The sequence below is a fragment of the Mangifera indica genome, chromosome 4 (assembly GCF_011075055.1).
Source record: "Mangifera indica cultivar Alphonso chromosome 4, CATAS_Mindica_2.1, whole genome shotgun sequence".
Classification (NCBI taxonomy): domain Eukaryota; kingdom Viridiplantae; phylum Streptophyta; class Magnoliopsida; order Sapindales; family Anacardiaceae; genus Mangifera; species Mangifera indica.
In genome coordinates, this window is record NC_058140.1 from 3,926,224 (window position 1) to 3,940,700 (window position 14,477).

Here is a 14,477-nt window from a genome sequence, read left to right on the forward strand (position 1 = left end):
ATCTTTCTACTGTTCTCCTACCTGCAATGATGCTCAGATTCCAACTTTCTCCATGTCCATGGCTTAACCATGGAGACAAACTCGCCCTTTTTGGGTCCCCAATAATGTCTACATAACACAAAACACTTCTGAAAAGGCAATAAATGTGTCCAGTACTCATTCTTCATATAACCCTACATACATATTCCTGAAGAATTATCATTTGATTTTGTGAAGGAAAACTTATTCTGGTATACCTGTCCAAGAAAATGGAAGAATACCGATTGATAAATCCGTGATGATATATTATTGGATTGAGGTTATTTTTGCCTTGGAAAAAATAAAATAAATAAAAGTGGGGGCATGGAAATGAAGTAACTTCGTACTGATGGTGAGATAATGAACCCAGCATCTTTTTTTTTTTTGTACGATTGTGATGATGAATACTGAAATCACAGGGAGGGCCTCCATTATCTTCCTACATTTTTCAACGGCCAGCTGTAGCTGCTTTGTCTTTGTCTTTCTTTTTTAACTCTCTCTTGTAAAGTAGGATATCTCGTAGGGTGATTAAATAATTTTTTTTAAAATTAAAAGAATATTTATTTGAAATATGATATCAGTAGTAATTTAGGTTATAATTAAAGATTATTTTATTTTTAATTTAAAAACAAATAATTATATAATGATAAATTATTTATACATTTAAATTATATATATGTATAATTTTATTGATATAATATTTTAGTTTATTTTTTAATAATAAGTGATTTATTTTCTAATAAAAATAATATTTAAGACCTAATCCATCAATAATTAAAGATAAACATATTATTATGGAAATAATTAAGTGGGTAGATCAAACAAACATCATATTATTAAATTTGAACTTCAACATAGTCACCCTATTCTAGTGCAACAATATTATATAGTATATAAATAATACATTATATGTTAATTTATTTTTTATGAAGGAAAATAATTTACACTATAAATGATATAATATTAAATAAACTAAGGTTTCAATTCAAGACAGCTGAGATAGAACAGACAGCATCTAAAGTAATAACAACTTCCAACATGTTCCTGCTAACAAACTTAATTATGTATCTTAATCAATTAACAAAGTACTTGACTTCAAACGGAATCATATTTTTTATTTGAAAACATTTTACTCAGTATAACAAGGTATTTTGGACTTCATCTTTTAGACATCCAAAGAGAGAATCTTCAAAAGACAGTTTTATCAACTTGCTTGGAGTTAGCTCTACCATGAAAAGCTTCAATGTGTCTCTAAAAGTCCGAAATCTGTCATATTTTTTTAGTAGAGTCGTCCGCAGGGCAGGTCGGGCTATGTCTTGTTTGTGTTTGTCAATCACACCCAGAAGTCAAGTCATGTATATCAACCAAAATACCACCGCTCAATACATGACTTCTAATCCTTTCAGTCGTACCTTTCTGAACCTTTTTGTGGGTGGATATGAGTGAGTGCTTTTTGGGTTAATCTATCATATTTTATTATTTTAATTTTTAAAATTTTTTAAAATTATTAATTCTATTATTTTGTTGAAGTCAACAAAACGGTACCTCTAAGATTTTATTTTAAAATTAAAAAAAAAAACTATAATTTATGAGAGAGGAAAACTGTAGCTATATAATAGAATAATTATACATAAAAAATAAACTCATATCATATCATGTTTATTATAAATATGCAAGTATCATATTTTTTAATTATTTTCCATATTTAAATTTTTAAAATCTACTTCATTATTATTAAAAGAAATGCGCATAAATATAATCTATTCTACCTGGTTGCTCTTAACTAGGGATGACAATAGGGAAAGGCGGAAAGGGGATCTCAACCCTAGTCTCGTTCTCGTCCCTATAAGAGATATCAATTTTTACCTCTAATTTATCCCTACTGTAGGTATAAAAATGATTCTTCGTTCCATTCCCAAGAAGAAAAATCTTTTCCCTATCACCACGAAGAAAAATTCTCTACCAATACCCTTAAAAAAAATCTCATTTTTATACCCTCTAAATATAATATAAATATATTAAATAACAAAATTAAGTAAAATTGAAATAACCCACTATTTCAACTGTCACAAATATAATATATTAAACATTTTAATATGCATAACAAAAACTTAAATAAATTTAAAAACATAAATAATCTAAAATTATAATGATATGTTAGTATTTTAAGTAAATATATTAATATAAAATAACGGAGATGAGAGTGAGGTGAGAAAGGGGCGAGGCAAGGTGGAGAAGGGACACGTGTATTCTCATCCTCTTTGCTATTTTTATCGAAGAATTTCCTTTCTGTTAAGATCAATAAGAGTCAAAACCTCTAAAATCTAGTGAAATTTTTATCTCTATTCTTAACATGACTCACAAAATTACAAACTTTAGGTCAACAAAGGCCATTTAACATTTTGAGCCATTGAGTAAAATTGAATGTGCATAAAAAATGATCTTGTGTAGAGTGATATTTAATTTATAAGAATAAATAATTAACACAATCTATATTTATGATAACAACATATCATTATGAATTATTCTTCTATTATTCATAAGTCATTTATAATAAATATTAAAATAAATATTATATTATAATACTATAAAATTTAATATTCTTTTATTCGTCGTTATTTCAATACACCATCAAGTTCTCAATTTGATATTTCACATCTTTTTATTATTTTTAAAGCAATTATTAGTCCCTTTTATTGAAAAAAAGAAGTTTATAAGGAACAATAAAATTATATGCATAAATAATAATATATTATCATATATTTAGGTATTATTTTATTTTTAAATTTTAATTATCTAATTATATGATAATATGTTATAATTTATATATAAAATTATATATATAATATTATTTTTTGAAAAATATGTTGAAAATGAAAAACTTTGTTTTTATTTACATCTGTATTTAAATTGATAAGCAAAAAGGAATGAAACATCTCGATCAATCCAATTTTTTAAGTATAAATAAATTTTAAAAAAAAAAGTGATTGGGAGCAACAAAACAAAGAAATGGTTGAGGCATCAATTCCTTGCAGCAAGTGCCAAGTATTTCTCATAATAAATTTTTGAAACTCTTCTTTGAACGGACCATAATTAAAGATTTATTTTAAAAGGATTAAAAATATCTAATGTAAATTTAAGAGAATGACATGGCATCCTTAATTACTTATTAGTCACAAATGCTTCGATTAAACTAGTTTAACAATAAATAGGTGTCCAGAGAATATCAAGATTACCAAACTTAACCTAAATTAGGTGAAATTATTCATTTATTTACACATTAGATTGAACTTTTTACTAAATCCTCTTAGGTTTGAATTACCACAGTAATTATTATATTTATGAGGTATGATCAATAAAGAAAAAAGACTTCTTCTAAGTCTAAGGAGCTATACATAAAAAATTTAAGATTGTGATTTTATAAATATTTCTAATAATAGTAACTATATTTATCTTGATAATATTTAAACTACGGTATCGTAATCCAATATTATATGTTGATATCCAACCAGAATTGGATTTAATTCAGAAAAAGCCCAATTGAGACTTAATTTGAAATTAATTTAAATTTAAAAAAATAAGATAGAGATCGATTTGAGATTATCGAATTAAAATTTAAATTTGATTAAATAAAAATTTTAATTTTAGATTTGATTTAAGTCGATTTGAACTTAAATAATTCAAACTGACTAATTCGTTTGATCTAAATTTAAATTTAAGTTTGAATAACTCTATGATATCATTCATATCTCGGTTTTACCTAAATAACTCATTAGTATTTATTAGTTTTGCTTTTATTTTTTTATAATATTAATTCATTTAACATATTTAAATATTTTAACAAATAGAATGATGCTGACACACGAGATTATGCTAACTTAAGATGAGCAATATTAAATTAATAAACAAATTTTATAAATTTCTCTATAATTTATCAAATATCATTAGATGATTTTAAATTGAACAAAAATAAATAATCATATTATTATTACATGCTACTAGATCAATATCTATAATAAATTAATATTATTATATAATATCTTTATTTATTAATACTAATCTTTCTCCTTTGCTTTGAAACATAAACAATTTTCAGATCTGATGTGAATAATTTACATAAATAATATCATAAATCCCAACGCTATAATATAACCATATATATTTTTTAAATTTAAATAATTTAATTTTTAGATGAAAAAATAATATAAAAATTACGTTAAATTCTCCTTAAAAAAAAAAAAGAAAGACATAACATCTATGAAAATTAATTTTATCACACATAACTATGTGGCCAATGCGAAATTAAGTTTTGAAAAGGATTTAGTTGTATATTAACTAATGACTAATAATATATAAACTAACAATACAAATATTGATATGTCATGATTTAATATCATATTATTTTATTTTTAATTTAAAATTAATTAATTATTTAATAACATGTCAATATATATATTTATATTTGTATAAATCATTATTAATATTATATATAAATTATGGGTTAGGTTAGTATATGATTTGTTAGTGCATCGCATAAAAATTATAGGTTAGATTATTATAATACAAAATTTTAAAGCAAAGTTATAATTTGTGATATTGATTTTACAATAATATAATAGGGATATTAATTAAAATAACGATTTTTTTTTGTTTTTTATACATATGTAATTATATTTTTTTTATTATATAAATATAATAATATTTTAATTTGATTTTATCTCTAAAATAAGAAGCTTTTGAGATTTAGATTGTTTAGTTGACAATAGTTGGGTAGGTTGGTTAGCTGGTTATGGTTGGGTAGATTAAGTAGCTGACTAAATTTGCTATTTTATGTTTTGGTTGAATGAATTTATGTCTTAGTTAGATGAATAAAAAATTTAAGAGTATTTTAAATATTTTATATTTTAAATTATATATGTATAATAAAAAAAAACTATTTTAATTAATACCCCAATTTAATGGCTTAAAAGTATTTATTTAGTATAATATCAATGATATCTTGAACTATAATATTTTATTAGCTTAAATTAAATTATTATCCTGAATTATTTGTTGTGTAATAATTTAACAAATAATATATTATTAGAGATTATTTTAATTATAAATAGAAAATAATGTTATATTTATAAAAATATATAAATTACATCATATTAGGATAAAAATTTATGAAAATAAATTATTGATTGAAGATTAATAATGTCAACTAAGCAATGATACTAATTAAACTATATTTATAAATATTTTTTAATAATTTATACATATAATAAATTAATGTGTTTGGTGATATAATTGTATAATTTTTTATTAATTTAAAATTAGTTTACTTATACCATATTTATTTGTATCAATTTTTATGAATACATTAATAATAAATATTTTTATATATAATTAAAAATCAAATTAGTTTTTTTAATTATAACTATATATAATTGTCTAATCTTATTCAATGTAATGATGCCTACCTTACCAATTCCATTAAAAATTAAAATTTTTGAAAAATATTTTTACAAATGTAAAAAATAAAAATAAAATGGATTTAAGCTAACCCACCTCCTTTTTCTCGTGAACGATCAGATTGTTTAATTAAATTAGTCAGATTGCTCTTGTATAAAATATTTAGATTAATTAATTTAAAATATAATAATAAAATATTATAATAAAATAAAATTCTATATTATATAATATAATATTTATAAATCTAATTATTATATCACAAAATTCAACTATTAGAGGTTCGGTTCATGAAAAAATTTAATAATAGATATAAAAAAAAATTGAATAAAAAATCCTGTGGAAAAATAGGTGCGCGTAGAAAGCACGCTCCTAAAGAGAGAAGTGGAAATGTGTGGGGGTTACAGAGTTTGACAGAAGTATGTTAAGCCAGTTGAGTTCACTGTGTTAATTTTCTACTTCACTTACTTCGTCCTTCTCCAAGAAATAAAAGTCGCCATAAGTCCTCTAAAGTACGCAGATCCCTTCCATCTGACCCCTTCTACCTGCTACATTTCGGCTCATTTTAGCTTAACCCCATAAACCCTAGCTCATCATCTTCTTCTTCTTCCTTTCACCCTTTATGCGTAATCCTTCACTTTTCTTAACTGGCAGACAATCATTAACGTCTCTTTTACTTTCTTCATTACACTTTGTTTCTCTATCATATAAACTTTTTATTTCTTTTTTTTCTGCTTTGCGTTTTTTCAAGTTGAGGTTGAAGAGAGAGTGTTGAATTTCATCAAAAAAAATGTTATTTTGAGGTTCAGATCTGGAGAAGTTAAGGCTTTGTTTCAAACAACGTCTCTTCTTTTTCTTGGATTCTTTTTTACCTTTTTTTAAGCTGACATAAAAGTATAAAACCATTACTGCTTGACTCCAATTCCTTCTTCAAGGGAGTTTTTGTACAGACAGAGAGTGGAAATGTTAGCGATTGGGAGTCCTTGCAGTCTCCGTACCACCTCTAGTTGTAATGCTTTACTCAGAGAGCTTCAGGTCTTTTCGCCTTCTTCTTCTACTTAATGGGGTTTTGCAGAAAGCTTAAGTTCTTCCGGTTATGTTAAAAGACAAAAAAATTTGTTTTGATAATGGGTCTACTTTACCTATGAAATGAATTAGCTTCTCCTTTTTACCTCATTTTTGTATAGGGACAACAGTTTTGTGCTTTACTTTTGATTAAAGCTTCTTTCTTTACTGATCTGCTCGCCGGAAGTTTTGGAAATTGAATACCTTTTGGTTTTGTCATTTTTCTTTTTATTTCAAATTGGTCTGTCAAAATTTCTTTATTTGTTGGCAAATTTATGTTGAAATCCAAAATTTACTGGGAGGTAGTTTTTGGTTGATGATTAATGGCGAGTTCTTCTTTAAAAGATTCAATTGCTATACACTATTTTTTTTCCTGGTGGGCCTCAAAGAAGATTAGATATAACAGTGGTTTATGGATGTTTAAGTTGGTTATTTTTAATTTAGTTGCTTCTCTCACAATTTATTTTCTGTGTACTCTTAAGAATTTTTATGCTTGTTTTTTTTTATTTGTGAACTTAAACTACATTAATACCTTGATGTTTATAAAAATACGTTTTTTTCTCTTGATTTTTGATGATTACTGGTCCATTGCTCTGTTCAGATATCACGTAGTATATTCTCTCAAAGTTCAATTTTCTCTGGATGGGTTCAGTATAATGTTCGGGTTTTGGGTTTATTGGGTTTTATTCATTGTGTCATTTTCTTTGATTAGAAAATTAATTGTGCTGTTTTCACATTTAATTTTGAGCAGATATATTGTAAAGGTGATGAAAGTAGCAGGAAATTTTGAATAATTTAAACTGCTTTTAATTTTGTATTGGAAACAGCAAATATGGAGTGACATCGGCGAGAGTGAAGCGGAAAAAGACCGCATGCTGATGGAGTTGGAGAGGGAGTGCTTAGAAGTTTACAGGAGAAAAGTCGAGGAAGCTGCCAATGCAAAGGCCCGTCTTCATCAGACTGTTGCAGCGAAGGAAGCTGAGCTGGCAACACTCATGGCTTCTCTTGGGGAAATTCATATTCACTCACCGGTAAACTCAATTTCCTGGCACTGAAACATCAGAGTATCATGTTTCTTTTGTTTCTAGTATGATTCAGTCCTGATTTGAAGGTTACTCATGTCTATGTTCCATCTCAGTGTCCAACATCTTTGGGTTTTCTTGATTTTGAATGTAGAAGTTCATGTACATTAACTGGAATGACTAAATGACGAAGTTTTGTGCTTGAGTAATCAAGTTATTATATGTGTGTATCATTTCACTATCATGGCTTGTGGATCATTCAAGAAAACTTGAAAACCTTCTCAGTGGGGTGACTGGTGAATGTCAAACAGGTTTACCTGTCTGTTGTTGACATATCAATGTGAGGGGCTGTTTGAGGTCTGATGTACTGAAAATGAACTGTTGCTCAAACGAATTGTCATGATTGAATATTTAGTTCTTTAAAGGGTCTTCTACTACCTGTTGACAAACATGGAAGGCTCATTCGCTTTGATACCATTTTGAGTACTCCTCCTGCATGTTCTTGATTAGATGTTGTGCAGGAAAAAAAAAACAGAATTTGAGATTGCAGCTATTGTGTTGAGATTAATGGAGAAAGTTATGTTCAACTTTCCTCAATCTCCATTTTTGGGTTACCTGAATGCTAACTCAGGCTCCCAACTCCATTTATTGTTGTTATTTTTCTTGTTTCCTGTTGTTATGCTGCAAATTTTCACAAAGGATAGTACTTTTGGGATGTTACCACCACTTTGACTGTTGAAGATCAAGCATTTTATTCATATGGTTTGGTTTACTCACTTGATCCTATTCTTAAAATTTGCTGATTCAGACGGAGAAAAGATCAGCATCATTAAAAGAAAAACTTGCCTCTGTTGCACCTCTGGTGGATAATCTTAGAGTAAAGAAAGAAGAACGTATGAAGCAATTCTCTGACATAAAGGCACAAATCACAAAGATTAGTGGGGAGATTTCTGGGTATGACCATCTGAACAATTCTCTAATCAATTTATCTCTGGAAGAAGAAGACTTGTCTATGAGAAGGCTCGTTGACTACCAAACACATCTTCGCACCCTTCAAAAGGAAAAGGTATGCATGTCATGCTCATAATTGACACTCAAGAATTTTGGGCTGCTTATATTCTCATAAAGATAAGAACTTAGTGTATCAAAAAAAAAAAAAACTTAGTGCATATTTTGAATTTTATTATTTTTTCTATACCATTGGTGACTTGGATTTATTGAATTTGATTATGTTGGGATGGTGTGGTACCTATAATGGCATTAAAGCAATCAAATTAGAACTTTGAACATATGAAACAAATACATCACAATATATATTGACTTTGGCCGAAATGGAAGGGGTAATTTGGTGCAAACATGCTTATTCATGGAAATAGAATCTTTCAATGAATGCAACTGACGCAAAATAGTTCACTTCATTGCATATGTTGAATTGGTGATGCTAATTCATGTTCTAGATTCAAAAAAATGACTAATGATTTATTCTTTCATTTGAATGAATGTTTGATAAGATGTCCTCATGTCTTAGTACAAGTGTTTAAAACTTGGATGGGACTGGTTGGTTAAATTGGTTTGACCAGAACTTGATGTTCAGTTTGGTTTGGGTCAAAGTTTAAACCATTATGTTGATGTCAACATGATTTTATAAAATTTTTTGTAATTGTTGGAATTCGAATTGCAAGGATGTGCACTACACCTCCAAGCCATAATTTTGTTTGGTTATACATCGTTTTCTAATTTTTATTTAATTTGTTTTAATTGAACTGTATATTAGAAAAAAAATGTAAAATTTTTTGCAATTTCTAGGATTCGAACTTGGGCCCTAGTCAGTGTTTTCAAACTTGATCAAGGGGTCAGTTCAGGTCTGCCGATTGGATCATGACATCAACATTGTTAGATGAAATAATACAAAATTGAAAAAAATGCACTCTTTTCAACATTAGTACAATATATAACAAACAAAAAAAAGATTGTGCTCTAGTGGTATAGAGCATTTCTTTGCAATTACTGGGTCTTAGGTTTGAGTCCTTACAATTCCTAAATTTTTCATTTTCCTTCTAATATCCAATTCAATTAAAACATATTGAATATAAGTGTAGTGCTATGTGCGCAATTTTTTGTGCATAATGGCATGACATCATGTTATTGGATAGTTAAAAATTAAAGATAAAATAACACCTAATCACATTGTGACACATTGTTGTTTGTGCACATAGTATTATTGTAAGTATAAATTAGAATAACATATAACTGAACATAATTGTGGTCCACTGGTATAGTGCATATTTTGTAATTGCTACAGTAATGGTTTGGCTGGAATGATCTGATGGTTGAATTGTGACCTGACGCAATTTGCTTGGTCCAATGGTTATGGCAGTTTAAACTTTGATTCAGAGTGGACTGACCACCAGACTGGACTAACCATGGGTCCTGATCAAACTGATTTGATTGGCCAGTCCAGTCCGGGTTTTAAAAATCAAGTCCAAACAACTGCAAGGATATGCACTATACCATAAAACCACAATTCTGTTTGGTTATATGTTGTCCCAATGTTGAAAAGAGAACATTTTCTTTTCAGGTTTCAAAACATTGCTTGGTGCATTGGATTAATGTGTTTAGCTTAATATAATCAGTATGTTTTGGTTTTTATGGTTGTAATACATGCCTTTTGCAGTCTGACCGCCTGAATAAGGTTTTGGAATATGTGAATGAGGTGCATTCTCTTTGTGGTGTGCTTGGGTTGGATTTTGGCCAGACAGTGAGTGATGTGCATCCGAGCTTGCATGGTACCGGCATGGGGCATTCAACAAATATAAGCAATAGCACATTAGAAGGCTTAGAGCAGGCCATTGTTAAATTAAAAGCCGAAAGAAAGTTCCGAATACAGAAGGTAATGAAGTTATTCCTGAACCTATTTACTTATTTGCACCTTAGCTATTTGAAGCAAAATTGTACTGTGAAATGCAGCTGAAAAATATATTGGAGTCACTCTTTGATCTTTGGAACTTGATGGACTCGCCAAAAGAAGAGAAGAGCAGCTTTTCAAAGATTACTTGTGTTCTTACATTATCAGAGCCTGAAGTTACAGAACCGGGTGTTCTATCTACTGAGATAATTGAAGAGGTTTGGAAACACTCTGGTTAATTTTTGCTTATCGTGAAAAAGTAGATCTTCAAGTTTCACTTCTCTCTCTCAGGCATCAGAAGAAGTGGATAGGCTTACTAAACTTAAGGCGACTCGACTGAAAGAACTTGTTATGAAAAAGAGGTCAGAATTGGAGGAAATATGCAAAATGACTCACATTGAACCTGATACAAGCACAGCTGCTGAAAAATCCAGTGCTTTGATAGATTCTGGTATGGACATATCTTTATCCTTAAATAAAGCCAGTTAAATAGATCATTGTATTTTCTTTTAGTCACCAAGAATATGCTTTTCAATATGAATTTATGAGCCTTCACATGATTGTTCAGGTCTAGTGGATCCTTCTGAACTTCTGGGCAATATTGAGTCACAGATTAGCAAAGTTAAAGATGAAGCACTAAGCCGAAAAGATATTATGGATAGGATAGACCGATGGCTTTCAGCATGTGAAGAGGAAAAATGGCTGGAAGAATATAATCAAGTAATCTGCAACCTTTTGTGCTTGATAGCATATCAACAAATGATGATAAGATTAGAACTTAATTAGGATTCCTGTCTGTTACTTCCTCTTCTTCTGCTTTCTCTTACATAGTTTTTTGTCTCCTGCATTTGTGATTTATCATTACAATTGCTCAAAAGTTATACATTGATAATCGGCAATCCATCTGTTGGTGCAACAGCATATATCCTTGTTCTTATTTTGACATAATTTCTCTTTAATACCAGGATTATAACAGATATAATGCCGGCAGAGGTGCACACATTAATCTGAAACGTGCAGAGCGAGCTCGAGTAACTGTGACCAAAATTCCAGGTATTGCTTTCTTTAATGCTCATATCCTATATTTGAACCTAACAACATTTTGTGCTGATGAGGTTGAGTTTCCAGCAATGGTTGACAATCTGATAAACAGAACACTAGCGTGGGAAGAGGAGAAAAATACGTACTTTCTTTATGATGGAGTGAGTTACTCATTTGCAGTGTTGGCTATTTTGGACTGTCTTCTCTTGTAGATTCCCTAACTATCTACTATATTTCAGGTCAGGTTGGTGTCAATACTTGATGATTACAAGCTGGCCAGACAACAGAGGGAAGAAGAGAAGAGAAGATGCAGGGTAATATACCTTTATGCTGTTGTATGAAGGTCTTTTTGATTTCCATGCAATTTTCTTGTATAAATTGGCCATTGGTATTCAAAACTTGTGATTGGTTTTTCCTTGTTGCGACATCTTAATCAACCTTTATAAGGAAGAAAAGATCCTTTAAAACTTATTGAATTGATGTCCACATGGTTTCACACTGAGTGTTCCCAATGTATTTGTGGATAATGCATGACAAATTTTTATCACACTTCCACAGGACCAAAAGAAGCTCCAGGATCTCCTCATGACAGAGAAGGAAGCTATATATGGGTCAAAGCCTAGTCCTAGAAAAACTAGCAGCTTTAGGAAGCCAAATGGATATCGTGCAAATGGAAATGGAACGATGACTCCCACCCCCCGTCGGAACTCTATTGGCAGTGGAGCTTCTGAGCTCCTCACTTCTCGATCCTACTCGGGGCGTCAAAATGGACATTTCAAGGAAATGCGAAGGCTCTCAACTGCTCCACTGAACTTTGTGGCCATATCAAAAGAAGATACAATGTCAACATACACATCTGTTTGTGGCTCTGAGCTAGGGTCTCCTCCACATGGTTGATTCTACATACCTGGAAATGGTATGTTCTGATCTCTTTTTGTTCTATTTTGAACAAACCCTTTAAGTTCATGTCTCATTTAGTTCAATCATGTCGGTATTTGATTATGTATTGATGCAGGAACGCATCCGGCTATTAAAATTCAACAACTGTACACTCAATTGAATCAATGAAAGGCTTTGTGAATACGGAAAGGATTGTACACTATGATTGTGAATTGTAAAGTACTTGGAGAGAAGGGGTAACTGACAGTTGAAGACATGCATTTAGATGTAATTTGTGCTGCTTGTTGACAGTTGAAATAGAAGTGCTATAGTAATACTGACCTCGTATTTTGATTGATCTTGATTGTGTTTTGCATTGCCCTATGTATATAAAACCTATATACCAGTGTGGTTGCTTTCATTTTGATGCAGTAGGAAGTTTGGGAAATGTGTTTGCAGGGGTTTTATGAAGCTGTATCACGCCAATAAAATCGATGTCTGCCACTGCCATTCTTTGTAATTCATTTTCAGCAGAAATGCTCTTATCTTCCACAACTGTGTGGCAACATGCAAGGGTACAAGTCCTGTGAATCCGGGAATGTCAGTGTTGTAACATAGTAACAGGAATGGATTAAGGGTAGAATAATAAATAATATTAACGATATCATTAATAATTAAATTGACAATTATTATTAGTGTATTTGCAATTTTATTTTGTAACTGATTGATTTACAATTTTTTCAAGAGGTTTGGTTTTAAAACACCTTTTTATTATTTACTAAACACAAATAATTATTTGTCTACTTAAATTTAAAACATGCCATGTTGTTAGAGAAAAACGATGATTTTATTATTAAAAAATTAAAAAAAAAAAAAAAAATGACTTTTTATGGCTTTATATTAATATTTTAAATATGATAATTTGATTTTTTAAAAATAAATTTAGGAATTTGTAATTGAACTCTACGATATGCCCCTGAAACTTTAATATCCGTTCAAATCCAAGCCACACCTAATTTCAAACCCTCCAGAACTGTTGCCTATTGAAACCCAGTGAACTTCTATATTTTAAGTTTGGAACTCTTTAACCGTCATAACCACCATTCATCATAACCCAAACCCACCAGAATTGTTACTCACCTAAGCCCAAGCTCATCAAAATTATTTATTCACCAAAACCCAAACCTACTAAAATCATCTGCAAAGAAAAAGAGGGTGTTTCTGACAAATTTGATATGTAAAAGATTATTTTAAATTTGTATTAATTTGGAGTGATATCATAATTAAAAAAAATGAAATAATTTGGGATAATATAATAATTCAATAAATCTATATGTATGTATTTTAGATATACAAATGGGTAAACATTTTATAGATGTGTGATTTTAAATTAAGGATAAAATGACATTTTATTAAATGACAATATACATAAATGTATATCCATTTGTATTTCTCAAAATAGATACATATAATATTATTCATAATAATTTAATCTTTAAATTTTATGTCAAGATTCTTTTCTGTGAATTGAGTTATATTTTGTGTGAAAAAAATATGATTTACCTTGAATGTATGAAAAAACGTTTCCACACCTTACTGGGAGAGGAAAATCACTTTTTGTTATTCATCTAGACTTAAAAAATTGACCTTTGGACACGCGTTTCATATATTTGTAAGTAGGGAACCGTGTTTTACTTTTGACGGCTAGTGTATGAATTTATGTTATATTTGAAAATTACATTTGCCCCCGACTGAAAGTTTGAAAAGTAATAAAAACTTCCCTAGAGTTTGTTACTCTTTTTTCGGTGCTGATTTCTCTTTTTTCGACCATCCTTTCTCCTCTCTTATCTCTCCCTCCAATCTCTCTCCCTTGCCTCTTTAATTGTTTTTGGTTGGAGACAAAGGCAAAATGTTTTCGCCTCAGACAAAGATTGTTTGTTTTTGTTTGAGAGATGAAGACAATTTCGTCTTTATCTTCAGTAGGAGAGGTAAAGGAGAGAGACTGAAAGAGAGATAAGGGGGCGGAGAGAATGATTGAAGGTCAGAGAAAGAGAAATCGACACTAGAGAAAGAGGAACAAACCCTATGGGGGTTTT

General features: G+C 29.6%; 1 protein-coding gene across 1 annotated transcript; it reads left to right on the top strand.

Moving 5' to 3' along the window:
* The first annotated feature begins 5,940 nt into the window (after positions 1 to 5,940).
* On the top strand, positions 5,941 to 12,829 carry LOC123212826 (65-kDa microtubule-associated protein 6-like). Its single transcript, XM_044632035.1, has 12 exons — positions 5,941 to 6,504; positions 7,362 to 7,565; positions 8,365 to 8,622; positions 10,231 to 10,446; positions 10,524 to 10,679; positions 10,753 to 10,912; positions 11,030 to 11,181; positions 11,427 to 11,514; positions 11,590 to 11,663; positions 11,742 to 11,816; positions 12,061 to 12,418; positions 12,518 to 12,829. Exons 1-11 carry the CDS (start codon positions 6,433 to 6,435, stop codon positions 12,397 to 12,399), a joined length of 1,794 nt encoding a protein of 597 aa, XP_044487970.1. The 5' UTR covers positions 5,941 to 6,432; the 3' UTR covers positions 12,400 to 12,418; positions 12,518 to 12,829.
* Positions 12,830 to 14,477: the final 1,648 nt, after the last annotated feature.